The sequence below is a fragment of the Spea bombifrons genome, chromosome 7 (genome assembly GCF_027358695.1).
Source record: "Spea bombifrons isolate aSpeBom1 chromosome 7, aSpeBom1.2.pri, whole genome shotgun sequence".
In the NCBI taxonomy this organism is placed as follows: domain Eukaryota; kingdom Metazoa; phylum Chordata; class Amphibia; order Anura; family Pelobatidae; genus Spea; species Spea bombifrons.
In genome coordinates, this window is record NC_071093.1 from 35,219,509 (window position 1) to 35,247,376 (window position 27,868).

The 27,868-nt window shown below is 37.5% G+C and overlaps 1 protein-coding gene across 1 annotated transcript in view; it reads left to right on the forward strand.

Moving 5' to 3' along the window:
* Window positions 1-20,232, forward strand: part of PARN (poly(A)-specific ribonuclease) — a 42,370-nt gene extending 22,138 nt beyond the window's left edge. The window contains exons 22-24 of the mRNA XM_053471557.1: window positions 16,783-16,975; window positions 18,769-18,953; window positions 19,867-20,232. Coding sequence (XP_053327532.1) covers window positions 16,783-16,975; window positions 18,769-18,953; window positions 19,867-19,919 — 431 coding nt within the window. The 3' untranslated portion in view covers window positions 19,920-20,232. The remainder of the gene's footprint in view (window positions 1-16,782; window positions 16,976-18,768; window positions 18,954-19,866) is intronic.
* The last annotated feature ends 7,636 nt before the right edge of the window (window positions 20,233-27,868 follow it).

Below are 27,868 nucleotides of genomic sequence, written 5' to 3' on the forward strand. Positions count from 1 at the left end.
CTAAACTGGGGTAAATAGTAAAACTATGCGTTTTGTGTGTGTGTCCGGAACTACTGTTCTGTAAGAATTGAGATGGTTGTAACTAGTTAACCTTCCCCATATCAATAAAGCGATGAGGTTTCTTTACTCATCTCACGGCATATGCATGGCAAGCCATTCTTCCAGGATAGACTCGCTGCAGGTTTCCGCCTTGTAATGTTTGCATTAGATGTATTCACTAAACCCTTAAACTATCGGATTTGCAGGCATTTCTGATATACTCTCCTCCTTGTGTAGGAGCAGACACTGCCTTTATCACACTGCTTTACTGTCACTGTACACTAGTTCTTTGTGTAAGTTGCGCTAAATAAATGCAGTGTGTCGAGAGGCTTCTCGTGACATGCAGCATATGGCTGCAAATGGAATCCAGAGAAGCCTTTCCCTTTCATTGCAGGGCTTGTTGCTTAAACTGTGCCGTGCCAACACATGGCAATTTACACCCCGTACGCACAATAAGCCACTGCTCTAATCTCCTATACGGCATTGGGCTGCTTGGGCCCTCTGTGGAAGGGATATGCTGGTTTATACAAAAGCCGACCGACGTTCTTAAGGCTTTGAAGAAGTTGTTTTTGTTTAATTTGTGGGATTTGTTAGTGTCCGACAAACAAGCCAGACCTACATCTCGTGTAGACTTTGTCACAACTATAAACTACAATATCATCTGTGGCCAGAGCTTATATTGGCGGTAGAGGCAGGAACTTGCAGGAAAGGAGCAGAACGAAATGATTTATGGTCTTTAGTTTATGTGGTTAATCTAGAAGTTTCCTTAATGGGACAGTATGACTAAACCATCCCCAGACTGGTTAATTGTACATCTCTTGCTGCAGTGGACCTTCACTTTCTATTGCTTCCTGCACTCGGTGCCAGCCTTACATGGGGCCCAGACGGCAGCTCTTCCTGAGGCTTCAGTGGTGATAGTGCGGTGACTGAGTCTCAGTGTGTGTCTGTGATTTTTAGTTTGCGTGTAGGTCTTCATGTGTTAGTGTGTTTGGGGTATGTTAGTGTGGGTGTTATTGTAAGTGGGTCTTTTTGTCCATTTGAAGTTAGTGTGTGTGAATGAATGTCCCTGGTTGTGAATGTAGGTGCGTCTGTATGTTTGAGTGTCTGCCTGTTGGTGTCACATAATGCGGACGTGGCTTCAGGGGGCAGTACTCTATTTTTGGACACAGGCAGCACGGTGTCTTGCGCTGGCCCCATTTTGGATGCCTTTGAAATGCATATATACAAGCTCTTCAAATGAACATAATCATTTTAATAGATTGTAAACTCACAAGACCAGGGTCTCCTCTGTCAGTATGCCAGTAAGCTTGTGTTAACATGGTGTTTTTTGAAAAAAAATTATATTAATCTTCTTCCCATAGTATAAGAACACTAGTCTACTTGACTTGATGTAAAATGTACTAGTGAAATATGCTATTCGTGTTTAGCGGTAGTTGGGCAAATCTTGATTGCTAGTTGAGGGATGCACTGGGCCCATCGCGCAACTGAATTAGGTTGTCTCTGTTGCTTTGTGCGTTTCAGTAACGAGGAGTTGGAATGCTGGCGTTCTGCTTTAGAAATCAGATTTGTCAGCATGCCAAGGTAAACATTCAGTGATGATGTATGCACTTCACAGTAGAAACAGGCTTTTCTTTCAGTGTTAAAAGCACAGGAGTGCGATAGCAACTATGTAGAAAGAGCTCCTTCGTTACAATGACTAGAAAGCTGCTGTGACACATTTTCCAAACTTATTTCCTTAACACTTTTTAACCATTACTGTTGGAACAATTCTGAAACCTAATGGCATATCTGGACTGACAAGACCTGCAATAATTTTCGATAAAAATAAGAACTTGTTTGTTCTTTAAGCTTTGGTGTTAAAATAAAGCTACTTTATATGAAGTAACTAGGATTCAGGAAATGCACAAAGGCCATCTAATCTACCAAGAGTTTTGTTATGGTGGGATGTTCTCCGCTTTGGTGTCTGTCTTGTAGGCGACTTGAGGCTTCAACTCACGGATAACCCTTCATATTGCAATCCCTGTGAGTTTCTCCAGAAGTAATGGCTGAGCCAGCCTGTATAATGCAGAGTTGCATTTGAATGGTTCTTGAGTCTCTCCATGGATCAAACGCTGCTTTTATGCAGGGCAGGTCCATCCCTTCCTGCAGGGGAAATCTTAATTCATGCTGGATTCAGGGTTTTACAGCTTCCCTGCAGGTTGGTATGAGCTTGTGCATAGTTTTTGGAAGGTGTGTATTTAATCCACCCACTGGGATCTCCCTTTTCACCCTTTGCAACCATCGAAGAATCTAGAAATTCATCATTTTGAGGTACGCACCCCAGTGTCCCATGCAGGGTCCTCAACAAGAATGCATATTGCGGTACCGCAGAATCTATCCACGGACCACTCTATCATATACATTAAAGTGCCCATAACCGGAGTGTCCCTTTAATTACATATTAAGTTAGAAAGGAATATTTTTGAGCACAGTTATTCTATAATTTTGTCATGTGATATCCTATAAGAACTTGTGAAAAGAATCCTAGCCACCGGTGCAGAGGCCTTTCCTGTCAACACGCTATTTTATTGTTCCTTTTAGTGCAGCTTGAGGTCCACCTCTCTTATATAGATGACAGCTTCGTGTTTTACACCAAGCCAAACCGGACAGACAAAATAAGTGATTGAGAAACATTTGCATTAGACTTTGGTTTTGCCAATTAAAACATTATAAGGTGCTTATGGAACGCTGTTGCTTACCCAAAGTGTAAAAACCCAATGTTTCTTCTCATGGCTTAGAAGTAAATTGAAACCATCCAGCTTAGCTCCTGCCAGCATGTCCATAGTCGAAACATGTATTAGTAATTCAGCTGCATGATGAATTTACAATATTGTGCAAACCTTTTGTGCACTGAGGTTTCCCTCTTTTAGGGCATTTGAAGAGTTGATATGTATTGGGTATAAAGAACCCAGATTTGCATGGTTTGCCCAACACCTAAAAAAGCTGCCTCAGTTTGCACTATTTTATTCTATTATCTCTTGTAATTTAAAGGCTGTATCTATAACTCCAACATCCGAAGAGGTGTGTTTAGGGGCATTGCTAGACTTTCTACTTTAAATTGTGTATACAGTCTTGTAAATGCTTAGATGTATTTGGTCTGTACCTGGAATATGCTGCAGAAAAATGTGATTCACCAACATTGTTTGCAAAATTAGGGACATCGGGATGATAGAGGGACCTTTTGGGAGATACCGTGTGTGATGGCTGTAGTCTTGGAGGGGGGCTGACCCAGAAGCGGGAATTGTGTGAGATTTGGCCACCAAACCTACCTTACCCAGTTAACCGCCTAGCCTGGCAAGGAGGCAATGTGATGGCTGCAAACTAGGTCTGATTCAACCTCTCACAACTCCATTGCTTTGATCTCCCCTAAATGGCCCTGGGGGTGAAAAACGATCTCCCCAACTGGTTCATGCCCTATACTGCCTGCAAAAGTGGGGCAGTGTGATGGCTGCCTGGGACAATGTGCATAAATTGGAACCGTCCAAAAACAACAGAGACTGTTGGGATGTATGCATTGAGCTCCTAGGAAAGAAAAATTTATTTGCCCTTCTGTAAAAAAAAAAAAAAAAAAAAAAAAAAAAAAAATACTCCTTGCTGAATTAACCAACTTAAAAGGATCCTGGACCTTCTCACATGAATGAGCTGAATATCGTGTCTGAGTCACTGCAAACATAGGAGCATAGAACGTGACTTACACTTAGTCCTTAGTTGTGCCGTATATTAAGGATCCAATAATGGGCCACAATAATGCAGAATAAGTGCACCCCTGGCCCGTTGTATTGTTTAGTGTTGGCACGCATAGTAGGAAAGCCTTGGCGTGTTGAAACGTTGCCAATGGCAATGTCTAAGTCTGTAATATATCAGGATATCCCATGCATGTTTTAATTCCCTCACAGTATTAACCGGTTCCACTTATCTGTCACTTTATCTGTAAATTCACTTCCTATTTGGTGAGCCATGCCTGGCGTTTTCTTGATGGTGACGATAATTGCTTATTACAGTGTAACAGGGTGCTTGAATGGTTTAGCCTGGGGGGGGGGGGAGCTAGACATAAGCTAGGTTATTCTTTAAGGAGCCAGCACAGAGACAAACTTAATGCAATGACTCTTCACAAGTGTAATTCAGTGATGGCTCCATCATATTTATCTTGGAAGGAAAGTTGAGTTTGCTGCCACTTGACTTCCTGCTATGCATTTGATTTAGATCCACCAGATGGAGAGCAACTGTCCTTTTTATTGGCAGCGAATATTGTTGAACTGTTCCATGTGTCAGCACCCGGATATATAAAACTGCAGAGGGTTTACCGTGCATCATATGCCTGCCTCGGGAACCTGAGCAGACCAGGCCACTTGTACCTAAATTGTTGTAAAGTTTGAGATTAGAGCAGCTGCAGAAGAGCTGGGTGTCTAAACTCCCATCAAATCCCAGGTCTAAAACACAGTTTTACACCTAACTTTGTATGCATCTCATGCACCCGTAGCTTCAAACGTCCCAGAATTCCAAAGGAAATAATAATAATTAAAAAAATTGCTTGCTTTTACACCCCCTCAAGCTCATCCCCACTTAATCCGATAATGTTTAATATTTTCTGTATAGTCTAATTATAAAAGTTGTAATGTGATATTTTATAACAGAGGATTATAGGTCTACATACTCTAAGATGGTGTGTCTTTGTGGAGGAAGTAGCCGGGCTGAGAGCGAAGAAGTATTTGTGGGGAGGCTAGCAGTATGATGAAAGAAGCACTCTGATATGATGTGTGAACACATTTCTAGCAATGAACAAATGGATATTGCCTAAGATTTTCCTATACGTCACGGCTATATTTTGGTGAAAGCATGTCATCTTAATATTGCCTTTTTCTCATTGACTTTCAAGGAAAATACTTCTAACATTATCTGCTGAAGCACTGGATACCCCTTCAAGTGGTCTTTTTTTTATATAATGCCAACAATGTACAGTGTTAATACATACATTCAAAGGGTATGGCATTAATTGACAAACTAAGATAACCAATATGGCAAGTAAATGGTGCCCTGCTCACTATCTAGCCGTGCTCAGATTCAGCAGTATTTTTGTAATTGTCAATTTTAATGAAAAACCTTTAGACATTCTGTTTACTTTTTTTTTACATTAAGCCTGAGTACAGACTGCCTAATGAAAGGGTTACATACTAAGGGTTTACTTGGTTTGCTCTGTAATACAACTCCAAGCAACGGTGAAGTTGGTTCACATGTTCTTGCTAAACTGGAATTGTAACTTAATGACTTAGATGCAAAGTCAAATGCAGCAGAATCTTGTGATCAGTCAGTTCCTATCATGTTATGAATAATCTAATATGGGGGGGGGCCCTTTTTATTAGTCTTTTTCCAGATTTCTAGTGGTAGTGGGTACAAAGGCCACCTACCGATCCTTGGTGCCATAGGGGCAACAAGGCAAATAAACTGTAATTTCACTCGCTAGCTTCTTGTCTTCAGCATTTTTCTTTTTTTTAGATTTTTTTTGTATATTTACCATGTTGTAGCCAGTAAAATAGGGAGCAAACTTTAATGGCCTTTTTAGATACTAATATGGCTGCACAAATGCTCTTGTCGAAGAAGATTGTGTCCATATAACATTTCATCATAAGAAATGTTCTGTTTTTACAAAGTTGTACAATAGGCTGATCTACCCTCTGCCTTCCTGCAGGGGGAGCTTATCGGGGGCCAGTGTGTCCTGTTATTTAGCCTCAGCCACTGGCTCGTTGCATCATGTTCTAATGAAGGGCCACGCCTCGGCTGCTGCAGACTGCCCTCCTCTGCAGAACGCTACTTTTTCTCTTTAATTTATTTTTTAAGCTGAATTGGGGCTTGCCATGTCCCTACTGCAGTCGGACGGCTTGCTGGAGCCCTCATTCTCTCGCACTTTATAACTCTCGCAACTGCCTCCATTATGGAAGCTCAAGAACCTTACTCTATTTTTCTCCCAACACACCAAAATTGTACAAAACAATTCAATAACAATATTATATATATTTTATATATCATTGAATTTTTTTTGTCCAATTTTAGTGGGTTAACACACCCAAATCAGGCACAACGGTTCAATAACTAATATATATATATATATATTTATACACACACACACCCATGCTATCACAGGCACTTATTCATATACTCATTCATTCACAGAATCATTCCCACAATTACGTATACTCGTTCATACACCCTCCCCCACCTCCCTGGGTGGTAGAAGAGAGCGAGAAACACACAGGTAAGCAGGGCCCCTGCGGACTATTTTCCACCTAATTTTTTTTCATTAATTTCGGCATGTTGCTGATAATGCTATTTTTGGCCGATATGTTTCGGCCACCGATATATTACATCCCTAGTCACCATTTCTCTGCCTCTCCTTTTTTCTGCTTTGTGCCTCTCACACTCTGATTAATCTTTACATCTGTCTGGTGCTCACCTTCTTTTGAACTCCATGTATTTGACTTGCCCAAATTTAAGAAGAAAAATAAATTAGAGCTTGGGTGTGAGACTTTCTTCTCTCCCCCGAGTTCAGGACAGGGAAACTATTTATCTGGATTTTTATAAATATATATATCTCTTTTGGGGGGGGGTGTTTGTTGGTCCTATTACTATAGTGCCTCACGACCAAATTTCGTTACATGTTTTTCAAAACAAAGGTCAGATTTGAGCGGGCAGACTTTACAACTAGTGATGGGAAGTTCGGATCATTAAAGTGAATCGGATCATTTCGATTCGTTCACTGAAATGATCCGATTCATGATCCGGATCTTCGGATCACTCAGTGTGTCTGCACGGAGTTACTGTTTTCCAGTAACTCCGTGCAGGCACACTAACGATTGGCCCCGCCCCTTTTATTATGAATCCCCCCCCCCTGCCTCCAGTGATGTCAATGAAGGCAGAGAGTCGTTCAAAGATTCGGATCTTACAGGGATCCGAATCTTACAGTGATCCGGATCACTGTAAGATCCGGATCATTGTAAGATCCGGATCATTGTAAGATCCGGATCATTGTAAGATCCGGATCTTTGAACGACTCTCTGCCTTCATTGGCATTCTAATCATTAAGAGAATGTCACCATACTGTTATAAATAAATATATTAATAATCACTGCCCCCAGGATTTACATTCCCCTTAACCTGCAACTGCACCTTAAGCTAACTTTATTAAATTAATTAAATTAACCCTCACCATTAAATTAACCCTAAACACCCCATCAACCATGACTGCCCTAAAATTAACCCTTAACACACCATCAACCATGACTGCCCCTAAAATTAACCCTTAACACCCCATTAAGCATAACTGCCCCAAATTAACCCTAAACACCCCATTAAGCATAACTGCCCCTAAATTAACCCTAAACACCCCGTTAAGCATAACTGCCCCCAAATTAACCCTAAACACCCCATTAAGCATAACTGCCCCCAAATTAACACTAAAGACCCCATTAAGCATAACTGCCCCTAAATTATCCTTAAACACCCCATTAAGCATAACTGCCCCCAAATTAACACTAAAGACCCCATCAACCATACCAATTTATTAGGTAATTTATCTGGAGTACATGCAATTAATTTAGGGGTAGTTATGGTTAATGGAGTATTTAGGGTTAATTTCAGGGGCCGTTATGGTTAATGGGGTCTTTAGGGTTAATTTCAGGGGCCGTTATGGTTAATGGGATCTTTACGGTTAATTTCAGGGGCAGTTATGGTTGATGGGGTATAAGGGTTAATTTTATGCTGATGACTGAGGGTTAATTTAATTAATTTAATAAAGTTAACTGTAGGTGCAGTTATAGGTAAAGGGGGGCAAACTCAGGGGAATCTAAATCCTGGGGGCAGTGTGAACATTATTAATGTATTTATTTATAAAAGTATTGTATCAGTAATATTCTCTGAATGATTCGAATCTCTGTAAGATTCGGATCCTTGTAAGATCCGGATCCCTGTAAGATTCGAATCATTCGACTCTTCGGTTCATTCGACTCTTCGGTTCATTCGACTCTTCGGTTCATTCGACTCTTCGGTTCATTCGACTCTTCGGATCATTCGACTCTTTGAACGACTCTCTGACTCTATGAGTCATCGTTCCTATGAGAATTAATGAGCTGTAACCTGACCCCAGAGTGCTCTGCAGATGACTCACAGCTCTAGGATCAGGTTACAGCTGCATGATTCACAGACTGAACCGCTACAAACGAATCGTTCAGTCTAGTGAACCGACTCATCCGGATCACTAAAAAGAACCGGATCAAATGAACGATTCGTTCATGATCCGGACATCACTATTTACAACTTCTCTTTTAATGATGCATTGATTTGTAGAGCAGCTGATGTGATGTTTATTAAGCATTAAATCCTGAAGTACCAAGTAAAGAACATCTTGTGTACTGGGCTTTCACCTGGTAATATGGAGAAATATACTTTTATTCGGCCACATGTAGATGCTTATCTTGGACCAACGTAGAAAAAAGGCACATACTGTAAACTTATGGGATCTCGGAGGTCTCCCCCTCAAATCTTCCTCTTATCTGCAACTAAAGACCCCAGTTAAAAAATTATTTTTGAACTTATAGGACGTAATAATGTCGAAGCCACTAGGTGGAGTAAGGTAAGCTTCAGACTCATCACTGCCACAGCATCCCGAGAACTACTTATTTCTATTCAGTGTTTAGATGTCCTTTAAGTATTGGAAACACAACAGCAATTTACTAACTAGAAAAACTGATCTATGCTACCATTTTTGTTTTGGTAGTTTTTTTTGTTTTTTTGGGGGGGGGCGGGGGGGACCCGTGTAATATAGGAGCAACAACCTGCCTGTATCTTATTCTACAAATGGGAGTGTATGAAGGTTCAACTTCTGGATTTTACAAAGCTTTATGAAGGATGATTAGATTTGTTAAACATCTTTTTTTATGCAAAGTAAATCAATAGAAATTTTAAATTCACCTTATTGATTGAACCATGCATTAAGCAAGGCCAGTTTAGTGCCATTTTGTAGGAAAATCCTGTCCGGCTTAATAATGGACAGTACATTTGGACAGCAGAAACTGCAACCCTCCTAATGGACTTCCTCTTTGCTGATAAACACACAAAGTAGTTTATTCACTATACTTTCTTCTGGTCTTAACTGATATCAAACTCGTAGCACTGCAACTTCTGGTAAGAAGCATTCGTGAAGGTGCGCGGTGTAGCCAACAACTTACCTGACTTTCATGGATGCTAATGCATTTTACTGCATGCCGGTCAGTGCAAGTATTTTTTATTTGAGCTAAACAATGAGACATCTGTCACCTTTTCCTCTGTAGAAAGTACACTTTCTACATGTGCTGCACTCCCATTGAAAGTAAGGGGATTAGCATTTCGCTGGCATGCTTGAGTTTGTTGCGGCTACTCGCAATGAAATCAACAGAATATCTACAGAGCTTGTCTAGGAAGTGTACCCAAGTACACTTCCTGTTTCTAGTAGGGGCCTCCGGCAGTAGATGGAAAAGTCTGAAGAATGCCTGCGCTGGTTTGCTTGCAGTACATGCTCCTTTAAGTGGCAGTGTTACTCTAAAGTGTACTTTTCCTAACTAGCAGTGTGGCATAATGGGCGTATTGACCAGTCTGCCCGGACAATCGGCAGCCTGTTGAAACATGCTCTTGTTGTTGACTCTTGAATCTTTTTTTTTTTTTTTTTTTTTTTTTTCCTCCTCATTGTTTCCATCATAAATATTTCAATCGTACCACGATGTCAGAGGTCTCATTGCAGGCATTCCCAAACTTCAGTTGCGTTTTCTTGCCTATTACAAATACGGGCCTGCTTTATACTTTTATTTTTCTTGATAGTTGGGTGGACTGTGGAGTAATATCATCACCGAAACATTTCCCAAGGCTGTCATGCTTTGTTTATGAAAATATTTTATATTACCTAGCAAATAGGTATAAATCATTCTGCTGCGTTTGTTCAGTCCTCTAAACATGTCTTTATCCCACAGCGAAGTTTGTCTTTTGGTTCAATAATCAAATAATAAATACGCTTGTGGCAACAGCAGAGTCCCCCTGAGAGAGCAGTAAAGTCATTAAGTGCAACTTAAGCTTGTTGACCTTTTATTGCAGTATGAAGTTTGATGCCTAGGAAAGAAATATGTTCCACCCTTTCCTGGCAAGGCTCTGAATTAAAGTTACGGTGGGTTATTTGCTTACAATGTCGGGCTCTCGTTTGGCTTTTGGGATCCTGGTTATTTCCACACCTTCATTTTTCCTTGTATATGTATATATATATATATATATATATCTTTTAAAAATGGAGAATAACGCAGGGAAAGAGCGCAGCATAGCGACCTTAACAAAGGCAACCAAGCAGGAATGTCAGCAGATGCCAGGCAGCAGTAACTCCACCAAGGCCTCCTCCACAAACCTGGCATTTAGTTTTAGTTCGTAAGGAAGGTTAATGCTTCAGGTATCAGACTGAGATTTTGCGTAAACTTTAATCTAATTCTAAGATATTAAAGGCTTGGGTCCATATAAATTTGAAATGTGAAATTCCCCAGTCTTATACCATTCTGAATGATTTTTCACAAAAATATAGTTTAATCAAATGGCCGTCGAGACCCTACACTCCAGAGTTTACTATCAAAACATCTAATATATATATATTTTTATGTTTGGTATGTACATTATATCTAATAGTTACATGTTCGTTGTGTATGATATACATCTACATGTAACTAATGTCTAATAGGTTTTGAAGATAATTGCACTTGATTTAAAAAAACTATAAATCTTGCAGTTTTTGAAGCCGGCCTTCTTTGCAGTGATGTATGGATAAGTCTTGGAGGCTTTGGAAGGACTGAGCGCCTGTACAAACACTAAGCTAGGCTGGTTTCTGCATACTCACTTTCAAGTGCTTAAAGCTTTGATGCACTTCGAGGTTCCAAAACCGTTTTTGTAATATTAATAATTGAAAGTATTGTTGCCTGTAGATACCAAGTTAAAAGTTGATGGCTGACACTTGAAAGTTATATCAGAATGTACATGTATATTATGGCCTGTATCTGACTGTTTGCTTTGCACTTTTATTTTTTTAATAAACATCAGTTTTGCATTTTTTTGACTGCTAGTAGCTGTAAGATTCTTTTGATTTTCCTTTTATCAGTTAACCATAGTACAGTAGAGTCAACATCTTAGATCCAGATTGCATTTATTGGCCTTCTTCATAATCCTGATGGTTTTAGAACACGAGTTATCCTTTATAACCATGCGGCAACGCGCAGCTTAGAGCTTTAATAAGTCACAGACCTCTTGTGTAACTTATTTATTGCACTTCAAAATTTGCGTGGTTATAGCTCTGTGGATTTGTTTTTATCACCTCTGGTAGAACGCTTCCATCTACTCTGCTGAATTTAACGCTTACGACCAAATGGTGCTCGCTAGAAGTAAAGCATAATCCTAACGCAATGCGGTTAAATGTTGCCCTATTCTTGGTTTGCTGGCCATGCGAGAGAAGAGGTGACATTAATAGGTTGTCACCATATTGTACATCTGGTTTTATGTGAAAATGCCACTAAGTGGAAATTATTAAATAGTCTGCTAAGCTTTATTCGCCTAAAAAGAATAATAATTGCAGTTTTTGTATGCTGCTGTTTTACTTTAAAATGTCATGATGGTAAAAATACATGTAGGAAAAAACTCTTGAAAATAGCATTATGTTGTTGGGCTGTGTAGAATCCATTTTATAAATGGTTCTTTGACGTCAGCTCCTCCTCCAGGTGTTTCTATTGAAAGCAGGGAGCATACTGCAGTATGCCACTGCACATGATCCGTAACGCTCCCATTTTAGTCCATGGGATCTAAGCCATCATTGAAATCCATGGGGATCGCCAAACGCAATCACGTGTGTGCTATCTGAACGCAATCACGTTACCACTTACACGAAGACCAGCCTACAAATCACACATTACTAGTACCATACCAGTTAAGTAGCTATACCCCCACCAACAAAAAACAAAATGGCGGGAATGCCCTTTTAACATTGGTGCATTTGGGGGGAAAAAAAGCCCCAAAGAACAGCTGAAAAATGTGAAATAGTTAATATATATTGCTGTGTGCCTCTATGCTTTAACTGTTTCCAGTTAAATGCTACTTTAATGGAGAAATACGTGATCTAACATCCTTAAAGAAATAAGTCTTCTATGGGCGACTTACTCTAGAGATCGTCTGTTAAATGTTCCTTCCAGTGTAACTCTGCTTAGAGTATTTCTTGTAAATAGTTTACTGCTTTATCATAGCAGCACTGGGAATATTATGTTCTTGTTTCTTTTTCTGTGTTGATTGAGATTTTGTTTCTTCAGACTACTGTATTATCCGCCTCTAATTTGTCATCCTATTAGGGTGTTTTGTTTTAAAATTGTTTAATTCATTAGGATAGTCTGAAAGGCGGGTGGGTTTGACATTTTGGGAACAGGAAAACCTTTTTTATGTTTCAAAGGTCTATGCAGAACCTGAAATAGACTGGATAGATATCCTGTTATTACACACCGGGATATAATGCAATTTTGGCTTACTTTGCAGCGTCTTCGTTCTAATTTGTGCTCTGGGTCATGCTCTTTATAAAGAGCAATTAGCAGACCAAATTCCCTCGGTGGAATAGTTCCCATACGAATGGGTTGTTCCGTAGCAAGTAAAATTTTGCACTAGAATTGATCTTAATAAATATTTTAATGACCTGCCTTGTGTTATCTATAAGTATATAGGTGACATGTGATCTGGTTATTTTTTTTTTTTTTTTTGTTAATAGGTTTTATGCAACTTTGTTTGGAACTGTACCTATGTGAATCCCACCGTTCATGTATTCATCTTTTGGTTTTTGTGTTCCCACACAGCAGCAAAAGTCTGGGGTCTTTCTGTCCAGCTCTTTAGGATTGACACAAGGCTTTTGTTAACAGAATTTTCTTTGGCCTTTCGTCAAACTTTCCTCGGTATTACTGGAGTTTTCCAGTGGGCTACCATCAGAGATGGAAACCCTGCAGACCTCATCTGAAGAGTGATTCTGGACAGAGTCTTTTAGAACATAGAACAGTTTTGTATGGTAGATGTTTATAATGCAACATTACAACATTTTGGTTAACCTATAAGAATACATGTGAACCAAGTTAGCAGTTTTTTGTTTGTGGGTTAACAAAGAGGGGTTCGTCGTTGGGGAGAAAGCGCCGCTCCTTGGAACAGATGAGTCACGGGATATTTGGGTGCACAGGTGTGATAATACAGCTACAGTATCTGTAACTGACAAGAGTTTGGCACAGTTTCTTTGTTATTTTTCCCCTGCGGCAATAGATTGGCCGAGAACCAAGTTATCGTATTCCGCCTGTGGTGGATTCTTTTCATCATCTGAGACCACATCACAAGTTCCAAATGAAAATTATTTCTTTCCTTTTTAGCATCTTTTGTAATTAGTACTTGGATATACTATTTAAGCAGTTCCATAGATCACAACCTTATTTTATTTTAAAGAAACCTCACGAAAGATACAATCCTAAAGAATACATAGAAAAGGATTCAAAAAAGGGGAGACTAGCTATTCAGATGTCACGGTCTATAAAATGGCCTTGTGTAAAATCTATGGCTTGTTTAGAGCGTTGGAGCGTTATAACGTTGGGCAGTCATGCTGACGTTCTAATCCTGTCTTCCATGATCATATTATGATGCTATAAACCAAAACTCAACTCTTGTCAAAATTACCCCAGAGTAGAGAAGGGGACCATTAGATGAAGCTGGGGCCTATATTTGAGAAGATGGCTTTTGTTAGGACATGTTGCATGGTAAAGTTTTTTTTATTTGTTTTTATTTTAACAACTCGTTAAGGTCCAGCTCTGATTGTGTGATGCTTGGGCTGAACAGAATAAGTTGCATGGCTGGTAAAGAAAATAAACCTTTCTAGGAGATATTTGCCACTTTTATGCAACATTTACGGGTTTATTTTTTGCAGTTGATTTCTATGAAATCAAAATTGTAATCCGTGGAATATGCAATGATTTTGATTGGTGCGTACAATGAAATACTTGCAGCCGCAAGTTGTGAACACGAAAAATGTTGCACAATGGGCGGCCCCTAAACCCATTGAAAACAATGCATTTTGAGCTCTTACATGTACGGGCTTTGTCATTAAGGGGTTAAATCGGCGTTTAAAGCTCTTTGCAGGGGAAAACAAATGTCATCCAAATTCCAAAATTACGTTTTAAAGTTTGCGACTTCTGTCTGATATAATGCACACAGTGCTGGCTTGGAAGGTTTTAGGTTATATTTTGAAAGGGCACCACTGTATTGCCTTAGGATACGGTACTGACAGTTTTTAAGGTTTGAAGAAGTACTATATTCTGGATCGAGAGATTTTCTGGGGAATTGTTTTTAAAAAAAAAACAAAAAAAAAACTGAGAGCTCATTGCAACGAACCGATTCAGTCAAAAAAGTTGTGTGTTCGTACATGTATTAGGAATTTGTATTGACGCACAATTTCACCCACTCCTAATATTACTTTCAAAGAGGTTGCGTTTGCCGCTTGGGGATGACCTAGCGAGGAGATCTGTGCATGACACTTTGTGCTGTGAAAGTACAATAGCTCGAGCAACAATGCTTTTCCCGCCTCCTTTTTATTATTTTAATATTCCAGACAGTTAAATTGGAAACTGCAGAGGACACTAGTTGACAGCCAATTCATTTTGCTGATTCATCCATTCTCCAGATGGCTCCAGGCCAGAGCTTGGCTTGCAGATTAAAGGCTGAAAGCTGCAAAGCTGCTGGGACTTGAAGGAATGTTGGTAAATTGTTGCTGTATGAAAGCAGGCAATGAGGTTTTTTAATGCTACTTAAGTTAAAGCAGAAAAGCCATCAGTTACACATGAAGCTCGGCACCATGAAGGTTTTTTTTTTTTTGTCTAATGCAAACGTTTAACTCGGTATCTAGTTTTTCCATGTGAATAGAATATAGTTATGGTCTTAATGTGTCGTGGCTTCTTACGCAGTACAACGTAGGGATGTGGTGTTTAGCCGCATCTCCATATTGGAAGCATTCTAGACTGCCTTGGTCTTCTCCAATGATCCTGCCAACTAGAACCTGAACGATCTGAAGATGATAAACAATAGAGTTTTATATGCCGTATATGGCAGGGCTTTAAGACTTTGGATTTGTGTTTCAAGAAGAATGACGAGAGCTATTACAGAGAAATACCAGGCATCGGTCATGGCAACATCTATCGTTGATGCATAGAACCACAGCAAAAGCCAAACCAGGCTTTAAGTGTTTACTAAACACGACATTTCTGCTCTCCTCCACACACTGTATGGATCTTAACAAGATTGCCAGACTAATATTGTTTGCTGGCACACTTGCAAAGTAAACCTCCTGGTTTATGTAATGAGACTTTAAAGAAAATATTCAGAAAGCCTGTTTATACCAGTGAGCAATATGGAAGGTATGTGATGAATTAATGGCTTCCCATTAAAAGAAAACTCTGACATGCTGCAAGAGATGTATATTTCCAACAATTCCCTCTTAGGGCACCTATTTTGCATTGTTTTTATCTTCAATGGAGGTTCAATGCTTTTACATGCCATTTGTGTAGTTTACCCATCATTCAACGTATGTGTTTTTTGATTACCCACCCCCACCAAAAACCCATTTCATTCTATTGCAAATCTGACACTAAAGTACATGCATCACCCTTAACTAAAACCAATCCCTATAAAACAATAAATGTTGCAACAAAGAAGTGTGCTGATCACAGTAATGTACTGTACTTAGATTTATATTTGTGTTGTATAAATTTGTTCTTTATTCTGAAAGTAACCCCCCCCCCATATCGACAATTTGAAAGTTACAGAAACTATAAAAGATGGCTCTATCCCTTCTTCATGGTAGGAGTAAAGTATGGGAGAGAAGGGGTGATCACCGATTGGCACATGTGATCATATGACTAGACTGTTTGGTTTCTATGGGACATTGACGAAACCCAAAAATCATAAGTGACTTTACAGACGCTGGTTGGAGGGACGGTTTACTGCCCCAAACAGTTTCTCCATATGCTCACTGCAGAGCACAGGATGGAAGGCAAATAGTCGGGGGCCAGCGATAAAATACATATTGGGGTGGGGGGTTATGAAGTACTCTAATGAATAAATTAGCGGAGAGGAATATATATTCTTTGCATACAAATTTATATAATGTCCATATATTTGCTGGAGTGCTTCTTTCGTTACAAGTTGCTGCTCAGATGCTTTCCTAATCCGTGGTCCAAAGCCCTTTACGAGGATCAATGAAATAAACAATGACGTGCAAATCCTCTTCTGTAACTGTGTATGTAGTATATTGTTTATCACTGTGAAATGCTTCTGAACCATGCTGGTACAGCTCATCATCCAAGTGAAATCCCGTTAGTATGGAATTAAATCCATAAAGTCTGTCCTTGAAGAAATAGTATGTAAATTGATCTTTTCACATTTAGTGTACAAAGAAAAATAAAAGCTCTGGTCACTGGAGTGTGATAAAGGCTTGAAACATTAGAAAACTGCTTTGCTGCAATTTACATTGTTAAATTTTATTTATTTTTTCTTCCTTCCAAAGCTTGGTTCTTTGCACTGAATGATCTTCCTTTTTTTTTTTTTTTTTTTTTTTTCTCAAAAACTAATTTTTGGAATTGGTCTTTTTTCCTGCAGCCGTTAACACCAGCAGGTATGCAGAAAGTTATCGAATCCAGACATATGCAGAATATGTTGAGAAAAGGAATGAAGAAAATAAAGCTAAAAGAAAATGGGCTGAAGATGGCTGGAAGGATTTGGAGAGGAAGCGGTTAAAAACTCAGTACAATTCATACATTTCACAGAATCCCAGAGATTTTTACATGAACAGGTGACTATCCGTTCACACCATACCGGTGTCCGCTGCCGCCCCCGCCCTCCCTTCCCCATAAAGTGTAGCTTAGTTCCCAAACTGGTCTGTGGGCTACCAATGTGGGACCTTTTTTGAGGTACAATTTATTGATAGGACGAGGTATTCTGTGATCCAGGAACAGATGTGTTCTCTGATCCTGTTGAATAGCGAGAATTATGTCTGGCTAACACGGGCGCTGTAGATTATGCAACTGCTTGTTGTAGAGCTCTTCGTGGGTTTTTTTTTCTCCCTGCGCTTGAAAAACTGGTATGCTTGTACAGAAGTATGCCAACATTTTTCCCTTTATTGGACTATCAATTATCTTCATTTGCATTGTATTTTTTTTTTTTTTTTACATTATTGCATTTATGTAAATAAAAAAAAAAAAAGAAAAAAAAAGCTCCAGAAAAAGTTTAAAAAAAAATAAATAAAAAATAAATATATATAAAATTCAAAAAAAAATCTGGATCATTTCTGCTGAACAAGCCAAATGTCTCTGACATTCAGAAAAGTCATTAATCTGGTCTCTCCCTTTTTGAGCAATACCTTGATGTAAAAATCCATACTGGGAATAACATCCATCCCATGTTACTGGACATTATATCTTTGAATGTAACATCTGGCAGCCAGATGTATTTTGGGGATGGCGTTCATACCGGGGATATGCGCAGGGAACTGCAGTGTGGAATCTCGGACTGTCTTCACTTTTGTACTGCCGTCTGATCAACGCAATCTTGCACTCCTAGTTTTCCGTTAGCGGGTGATAACGCCATGTTGGAAGTATTTAAAGGGGGGATGTTCCTTGGAGGGCAAGTTTTTCATTGAGTGTTAAGTACTGTGCAGTATAAAGTAATGTGTGAAATTCAGCGAGATTAAGGTTCTAAGCAAGTAGCGATAGCTTGTGTGTACTGCACCTTATACTGCCTCACAAAGGGGTCCGCTCACTAAAGAGGTGTTTGGAGAAATGCTGAACTCCCTAATGTCCATATATATTAAGGGCAAATGCCAGAGAGCCTCTCTGTGCCGGCCCTGTATAATGCATAGCTAAATAACCGAATTATGCCACATTACCTATGCCTTATTCAGGGCCAACTCGGCCCTTTCTGCCGTAGAAACTCTTTAGTAAATGGAACAATCAGCAACTTAATGCAGGGGCACTGACATATATTCATATTCATGCAGAACAGGAGAAAAGAAGGTTTAAGGTTCCCCAGTTAATATACAGGGTAATATTTTTTATTTTTTAATGCAATATTGTGCTTTGTGTTTTGTTTTGGTTTTCTTGTTAAAATGCCACATTTCCTGCCTGTTTTGAATAAGTGTCAGATTTATTTCCATATGGAAATAGTAAAAGGCTTACAACAGAAGCAATATCTCTGTATCTGCTTACTGTTTAGAATATGCCAAACCGTAGACCTGCCGTGGGATTAAAAGACAAACGAATACGTTCCAAGCGATGTTATTACAGTGAATGCAGAGTGAATTAGCCGTGATAGGGATTTTAAATTGTCTCTGCCTATTCATACCCAACCTCTAACATAATCCAGGCTATGTGCTCCTATATGAATAAATGCTACTCGCATACGGTGATATGGATGTGGCATAAAAGGCAATTATGCTCCTCTATCCTGCAGCACAAAAACCATCTTTTTTTTAAATTTATTTTTTTATTTGCATCCTTTGTGTTTTTTGTTTGTAGTAATCGTTTTTTTTCATGTCATAATAAAGCATTCTAGCTCTGAATTAATACACGTGTTTTCACACCTTGTCAGCTTTGCTGCCCCAAGTTCGTCTGTAAAAAGGAGCATGAGCCCGATCCAAGAGGAGGCCGTGTCTGAAGATCCAGATTCACACGCCAAGGAAGAAGAAACGGGTTCTGCTGAGCCCGCAGCGTCTGAGCAGCTGGAGGAGAAAGCAAAAGTTCACAAGCGCCAGAAAACAGACTCTTCACCAGCAGGTTTGCTCTTCTAGTTGCAATCATTTTGTTGCACAAAAACTTGTTCATTTGCTTAGAAATAAAGTGCAAGATATCGGACTTGCATACAAATTGCACACTATTTTAATAAGCTGAGCTTCTCATTTGGCCAAAATGTTGTGAGCGATCCGGTCGGATGCCGATACTGTCGATTATTAAATATAAAATGCGTTTTTCCCTAGTGCTTCACTGCATTTGCAGATTACAAGAGGCTTCCGCAGCAGACAGAATGAGCCATTAAGGAAAGATTACATTCTTCCAGAAACACAAAATCAGGTCCAAGCTTTGCGAAGCTCGGCCAAACAAAATACTATTTGCAACAATTTAGCGTTAATGTTTAAAATGTAACAAGCGGCCTTTTGATTTAAAGGCCAGGGCGCAAATCTTTTCACCACTCCCACATTTATTTCAATTATATCTGTTTTACTTCATTTGCAGAATAAAAATACAAAAAAAAATAAATGTTGGCCAGAGATTTATTAACATATTTTAGCTTATACGTGTTTATTTGGAGTTCTGTATGTATAGTCTGTTGTAGGACCTGGTATAAGTAAGAATGCCAAAAAGCACAAAACTGAAAATTTCTTCAATTTTACACAATATTGATGTAAACAATTTATATAGCAAACAATATCTTTTTCTTTTTTTTAGGAATAGGTTTTTAATTTAAGTGTGTGATTTTTCCATAAAAAATGCTCTAACTGAATCGCTATTCTTCTAAATGTGTTTGGTAAACTGCAAGAAGGGATTATATCAGTTTATCTTATGGCCAAGTTGCCTTTGCTTTTTTGGATATTGCAATAGGACAGTTATTTGTGCAAAAAAAAAAAAAAAAAAAATTGGTGTAAAATTTGAACTCATTTTGATGTATTTTTTATGTGTTTTTGTCTTCCAGAATGCAGTAACAGCAGCTCCTCTGTTCTGTTTGAAGTTCCTGACACTTGGTAGCAGTGGTGATCTCAAAACAAGATTTGGAAGCCATAAATAACTTCATTTTGTGTCTAAGATAGCCATGCAAATGTTGTCTCGCAGCTACTTTCTCCAACCCTGATACAACATAATAAAAGCACAACTCACTGATCACATCAGCATTGCTGTCTCTACATAACTTATCATAAAATATAGCAAAAAAAGTAGTGGGTTATTTAAAAATATTTAATATTTAAGTCATCAAAACCCCTTCAGGTCATTTATTCTCCTGTGCTGGATTTCACCATCCATTCCCTTTTACCTTGAGTTTTTTTTTTGTTTCGTTTCTCCTATTCTGCACATACTATGTTCCACTGCTGCAAGATGTAAATGTTCTGTATGCTGCTGGAATAAACATATCAATATAAAATGTCATTTAAAAAATCTTTTCCTGTAATCTTGCGGTCGACCTGGTATTTTTTACCTATGTTGTATGTACAGATTTTCTCCTTGAATTTTTTTTTTTTTTTTTTGCTTCTCCTACCTGAGCACAGAGTGCTCTCATGGGGCATTTAAAAACATTTAAGAAACTAAATATTACAGGTTTCAACAAACTTTAATCATTGGACTTGAATATAAATACATTGGTGCTCTGATCACTATGGTAGGAATCTGTGAACCACTTAAGATCTCTTCCAAAATTCATCATTTTGTTCCCCATCGCTAAACCTATTGACTGTTAGATGTTATTGATGCCATTTGAGTAGGTTTAAAGCCCATTTATTTCCGTACGTATTTAATTAATATGACCCTTTGCTATGTTTTTCTTAAATCTTCTAAAGTTTTGTCTGCTGGATAATCCAGATTACATTTACCTTAAACAAACCACTTAAACATTAAGACCCTGGGGAAAATATTTTAACAATGTGTCACGATGACCTGTTTTAGTTTGCCTTCCTTTGTGTTTGCAGCTCTTTGTAATGACTGTGATTTTTGACTTGAATCTTAAAGTGAAAGGTTGTTTGTTCACCAAACACATATTAATGCCTACACATGGACAACATTTTCCATCTTGTAGTATATCGATCTATGTATGTATTGTATGTGTGTTTTTTGTTTGATTTTTTTTTTGTGCTACACATTAAGGTGACAAGGGATTTTTTTTGCCACGTGTTAAGTGTCACATTCATCATCGTTGTGGCCTGTCACTGAAATTGGTTTAGTTTGCGTTTATAAACCATAAATTAATATAGATGTTTTATGTTTGACTTTAATTTTTTTTTTAGGACATCTTTCCTTTCCCTTGGTGTGTACATGTGAAGTATTGGTCTAATAAAAACAAATAAGTTAAAATGAATTTCAACATCAAAATTGTTTTGTATTTTGTTTTTGTAAAATGATTGTCAACCTATACAGAATGAAAAGAATTCTTGCAACTGGCACCAGCCATTTGTTTAAAACTTAATAGATCTGCATTATTAGACAATGCTAGCTATTTATCTTTTTTTTGTATGATGGAAATAAAGTCCCAAATGTATTTCCATAAAGTGAAATTAAAGAAACTTTTTGTAATTACATTTTGGTGTGGTGTGTTTTTTTTTTTTTTTTGTGGTTTAATTTTTCATATTTAAGCTCCCTATTAAGTTGTATTAACTGTATAGATTTTAAATACGTGTTTCTATATGCAATTCAATGTTGTGGTAGGAAACATAAATTGGTAAAATGTGAATTTTTTTTTTTTTTTTTTTAATGTTGCATCAAAATATTCTGGTGATCCTCTAATATAAGATTAGATTTAGTTGGTCTAAGGGATACCTGATGTTGCAAGCATTATCCCCTATTAAAGCTTGCCATATGATAGGGAGGTAAATATGTTAAATTACCCAGTGGCTTGTGCCTCCCCAATGCGTTGTTCACGTCACCTGCACAGGAAGACGAGAATGCACGGGTACCATGCTGAGACCCTTCTCCTTTACATCTGTCCTGCTAACCGGGAAACATGCCAATTAATGCCGATAAGCCTTATGTTCTCACACAATACATATGATAAAGAATCAGACTTCTGCAGATGTTGTGCAGCTGCCAACTGAGTATTGAAGCAGCACAAAAAACTAAATTTTAATTAAATAAATGGCCATGATGGCACCCTTTTAGGGAACCACAAAACTTAAACCAAGTAATCATACAGTAAAAATACATTCTGAAGACCCCTCTGTTTAAATTCAATATTTTTATATTATACATAAAATATTATATATAATGTTCTTTCTGGAGCTTTTAATAAAGTCTCATCCGTTATTTTTAAACATAATAGAAATGTGAACTTTGGTAGACCTTTACCTTTTTAGCTTTAATTTGGTTCAACTATCTTATTTCTTTGTCAGTAGTTGGGTACACTTCACTGGACGCTAGTAATTATCATGTAAATCCTTTAAGTATCGGGTTAGATAGACCTTCACAGAAAGCACTTTTAATTATTTTACAGTAATATATCATTTTGGTTCTCCTCTGAACAACCAAACTGTGGCTTACTTTGAGCACCACATTAATCTTTGTTGGACAACTCGAGTCTGATCCTTGTTACAGTTTCACAATATCTTCTTAATGCATGTGAAAATAAAAATATAAAATTATATTAAAAAAAAAAAATTTGCCTGCTTTTAGTAAATACTTTATCACATAGCGCTATATCAGACTTGCGTTTTTTATTGGCCCTTTTAAGGGGCCATAATGTGGTTTCTTCATCCAGTCACTAGACTATTGCGTGATGTCTCGTTGTTTTGAGTCACTGACACTGTTTGACTCATGAATCAATGACCAGTCAGGATAGGCTATACCTAATTAAAGCAAAACCAGTCATTCTTGGAAATGGTGATTGCTTGCCTTCCTAGTGGGTGGCTGACTGCATATCTGTATCAAGACAACTATGATTCACAACACACTGCCTTTTGGCGTTAACTCTTTCTATAAGTCACAAAAAGGTTTTTAGCTTTTGCAGAAAAGGTACAAGTATGGAAATTGAGACATACACAAGGCTTTTCTCATGAAAGTGTCCCTAGGACATAATAAGGAACTATCCTTAAATAAAACCTTCGATGTAGGTCTTTATTTGGCTGTCATTTAGTATTCTCCTGGTGCAACAGCTTTGTGAATTTTATTAGGTTTTTTTATTTATTTTTTTTGCTCAGATTGGAGCCACTTCTGTTACCATAACATCTTATGTACTGACACTATTGCATCCGCATACATTTACCCCTTTTTGACAGTTTTTAGAGGTGGGACTTTTTCTTGTCCAGGTATGTATGTATATCTATATATATATATCTATATATATATATATATCTATATATATATATATATATATATATATATATATATATATATATATATATAGTGTGTGTGTATATATATATATTATATATATATAATATATATATAATATATATTATATATATATAATATATATTATATATATTTTATATATATATATATATTTGAAAATTCAGTGTGACATTGACCATCTCTTGGTTCCAATAAACAAGATATCAATATTTTAAAAAAAAGACTATAGCATTTTATTGTATGGGCTTAAGGTAAAGATAGCCCGCAGCCTCAGTGACCCCTGTGTTTTTGAATCTTCTACTTTCAGAAAAAAATTCTTACAATGCATTGCAGTATTCCTCGTATGTCTAAAAGAAGCAGCTTTTTTTTTTTTTTAAATTATTTATAAACTTGGAGCATTTAATCAATCAGTTACCCAACCTAAATTTAGCTTTCAATACTGGGAAACAGGTATGCGAGCGCCTTTAAAAGCAACCCACAATGTAATGTTTAAAAAAAATTGTTTAATAAAAATATGTTGATGAATAATCGCAATATTATTTTATTAAAATAGCCATATGTATTTTAAAATGTAGTGGAATGGTATAGCTTGCTATCATAATGTTAACAAATACATTAGAGTTTTTCAATGTCGATAGTAGCCTTATTAAATTAGTTGAGCGGTTACCATTCTGACAGCATTGCTTGACTTTTAACCCTTTGCGTCTCCAGCTGGATGTATAGGGTTACAAATTGGGGGTGTCCCTAGATATAATTCACTCATTTGATATCAGAAAAATAGGTTGTTTGGCCATAAGTCTTCATTTAAATTCCTGGTTTATTTCCCATTCTTCAACAAATGTATATGTATTTAAGTTTTACATCTGCACCTTAAGGGCCACGACTGAAAAAAATATTCTATGTATAATACGTTCTTTCTATAGGTCCCATTTTACAAAATAAAATGTACTTGGGATATTTTCTTGTATAAAACAAAATAAAATAATCAACAGATCCATAATTACAATTCTGGGTGAAGTCTTGACCAACCACGCATGTCTTCTCCATAAGTTATTTCTCTTTCAATGTATATTAACGGGAGAAGTGTGTCTGGTTTTATTTTAGAGTTGGGTGATTAATTATAGTGCGTGACATCATTCAGAAACGCAGGAAGTGCTGACCTTATCACCTCAGCGGGGATACAAGCTTGTGGTATCTGTGTGGGTGACATCATAAAAGGAACCTTTTTATCAATATGAAGGCCTGTCAGACTACTTTTAATTTCCCTTAGTCATTTTGGCTGAGGTCATTAACTCTTAACGGTAACTAGCTTTTCAGTTCCATTCATGTGGTTTGCTTTAACAACCGAGCATCGACATGCTAATTCAGAGAAAATCCATGTCTACGTGCTGGAATATTCTAGTCGCTGCGTTATACGATACAACATAGACACACACGAACACAAACACACACATATAGAATTATATTGTAATGTAGCCCTTGCTTGCATATTTGGTTGACAGTGCTATTTGCTTATAAACTAGAAGTAATAAATCCTGCTACCTAAAATAAGTGAGCAATGCCATGGAGAGAAAATCCCAATACATGTTGACCTAAAAGAAGCTTTAAAATGTCAAACTGCATTCCGTTGGTACTAAGAGTATTAATTAAAACCAAAAACATATAACATTTATGGCACAAGCTTTGATGCATTTCTTCTTTTAATATGCTAGCTTATAAAACGAATCTTTAGCCATATGTTTCAGACAATAAAAAAAAGAAAATATTAAAGTTCTTGAAATAAAAGAAGAAACATGTAAGTGGTTAATTTCAATCCATTTTCACATGAGTATTTTTTTTTTTTTTTTTAAAGTTGATGTAGCAATGCAAGTATTTTTTAATAAGAATTTAGTAATCCTACAACTAATTAAAGGTGGATACATGGATTAGATTGTCGCTTTCCTCCCAAAGCATGATAGATGTTTGACTTTGTGATTATTTGAGTTTTTTTTTTTTTTTTTTTTTTGTATGTTTGTGTACTAGTCCTGGCATCTGTATTTAGGGGCACTTGGGGTAGTAGGAGATAGAATAGCATTGAATAAAACGTTATAGCTTGTTTTATAATTGTAACCATTTTTCAAAGTTTTTTTTGTCTGTAAAAAACCCAGAAATTATGAGTTTGGACAATAAAATTAATCCCTAAAATGCTGGTAACTTTATAGCTGCTGTTATAGGTAGTTTAAAAGGAAAGTTTGCTCCACTTGAAATTTTTTAATTTCATGTATATCGGAGTTATATGGATTCCAATGCATTTTTCTGCATGCAAATCTGTGACATTTGGATAGTGTGAACGCATCTGTTAGTAAAAGAAGGAGAACAGTTAGACATAAGTCCCACTCTCTAACGTGAGTAAACCGTAAAATGCAATTATTCCAAAATGCATTTAATTTACGAGCGGAGCAGTCATCATAAAGTACGTCATCAAATTCTTACAATGGCTTCAAATGGTGATGTTCTTCCATTATCGGATTATGCCTAGTGAAACATCTTCAAGTTCAATATATCTTTATGACAACTCAACACAATAGGCAAGCTAAAACGCTGCATTAGATCTGTTTCTGTTCTCTAGTGTCAAAATGTTTTGGTTTGTTTTAAGTTCTTAGCTTTTTCCCATTTTCAACATATTTTGCAGTAAACAGTATGTGATAAATTCCCACAAGACAAATAAATATGTGCTTTAGAAAGGAAGGAGCCAGAGCCAAATGTATTGGTAAGATAACAGTAATTTATAGTTATATGTAAAACATATATTTCCTGCATCAGTCTTAATTCCTTAACTTTAAAGTCTCAATTTCTCCAGAAATTCTTTCAGTCTTTTCCATTTTCCTTTTCTTGTTTCCCCCTTTTTCCTTTTCTTTTCTCTTTTCATTTTCTTTCCTCTTTCATTCCTTGTCCGGTCCCCTTTTTCCTTTTGCTCTTTTCTCATATGCTTCTTTCTCATTCCATGTTTTCCCATTTCTTCTTTTTCCACTGGCCAGTTGCCCCCTTTTCCACTTTTCTTCCTTCCTTTTTGGCATTTTTTCACTTTTTCCTTTCCCCCTCTTTCCTTTTGAGATTTTCCTCCTTGCCTTTTTTCACTTCCATTTTTTTCCTTTTCATCTATCATCTTTTATCCTTGTACTCTTTCCCACTTTTCTTCTATACTTTCTCTTCTTACCCATTTTTACATCTCCCCTTTCGCCACTTAGCATGACCTTGAACATGTCACTCAATGTTGTTTACTACAAATCTTGTTTGGACACCTGCGAGACCTTGAACCCGACACATACTGCAACGTTTAGTGAAAACTAAGCAAAGTTCAAATATAGTTAAGCATTGTACTAATATGGCGTAGCTAACATTAACATAATATACATATATGCACAACATTCTAAATAAAAGCGTGAGTACACTAAATCTTAATATATATTACGTCAATCATGAGGAATCTGTTATAAGTATGCTAACATGAGCCTGTCACAGAACACTTCATAGTTTGCAGCACTTTGTATATATCTTACAATGAAGGGGTTAAGATACCTCCTGTTCTTTGGTATCATGTTTAATTCTTTGATTCATTGTCTTACTTAGTCACTGCAAGCTCCAGTGGTCTCCTACTTTTAAAATAATGCTGTCTGCCTTTGAAATTGGATTCATTCAATTTGATCCAGATTCCTGATATCTTACTCATCAAACCATAGCCAAGTTGAAAAACATAATGTTGGCCGTATTATTGTAGTAATATGAATCCATACAGAATATACATGCAAGAGACCTAGCACCAGTATTTATCAGTAAAACGATGTGAGGTCATTGTTCGCGTTGAGTGTTTCTCAGTTTCACTAAGCAGGCCTAGACTGGCCGTTGGGCACACTGGCCGAATGCTGGGTATGTCTGGCCGTACCCCATGTCAGCGGAAAAAAGTAGTACATGGCTGCACATATCCAGCTGTCGACCGCATTGATGTCATCAGGTGGCCGCCAGCTTTAAAATGCAATGGCCATCACCAGTCCAGCCCAAGCAAAAGACTATATATGCCTGTAAAATAGGAACATTTATTTTGTTACTTGGTTCTTTCTTTCAATTCTTACTAAGAACAGCAGACTGTTGGAGTGATCCCTCCTTGAAACCATCCCATTTATACGGTAATAGACTGTGCAGAACTCAACACTTTCCTCTCCCTGCGTGATGTCATATGCCAGCGCTCCGCAGAGGACAACAAGGACCCCCTCTGCATTGTATGTTGGGGGACAACTCTCCTGGGTCGGGTGTAGGGCATAAATACATCACTGGTGACCATGTCCTTGCGGATGTTGCCTGACCCCCCCACACACACACCACCCAAGAGCTATGCCCACAAGCCTTGGGTAGCACCTAAAGGTCTTGACAAACTATTATCTGAAGCCAATCTTGTCCAACTTAAAATACACCTCATTAAATAGACTGCTTTAAATGCGTTAACCAGTATATTGTCTTTGCATAATTGTTGTTGAAATAATGATGGGAAAACAGTATATTTGCACTTAAGATTTTTTATCAATACTGAGTATTTGGACAAGATAAAAAACATTCCGGAATCTGTTCAGCAATGAACAAGGAGATACCAGTGAGCAAGTACAGGGATGCAA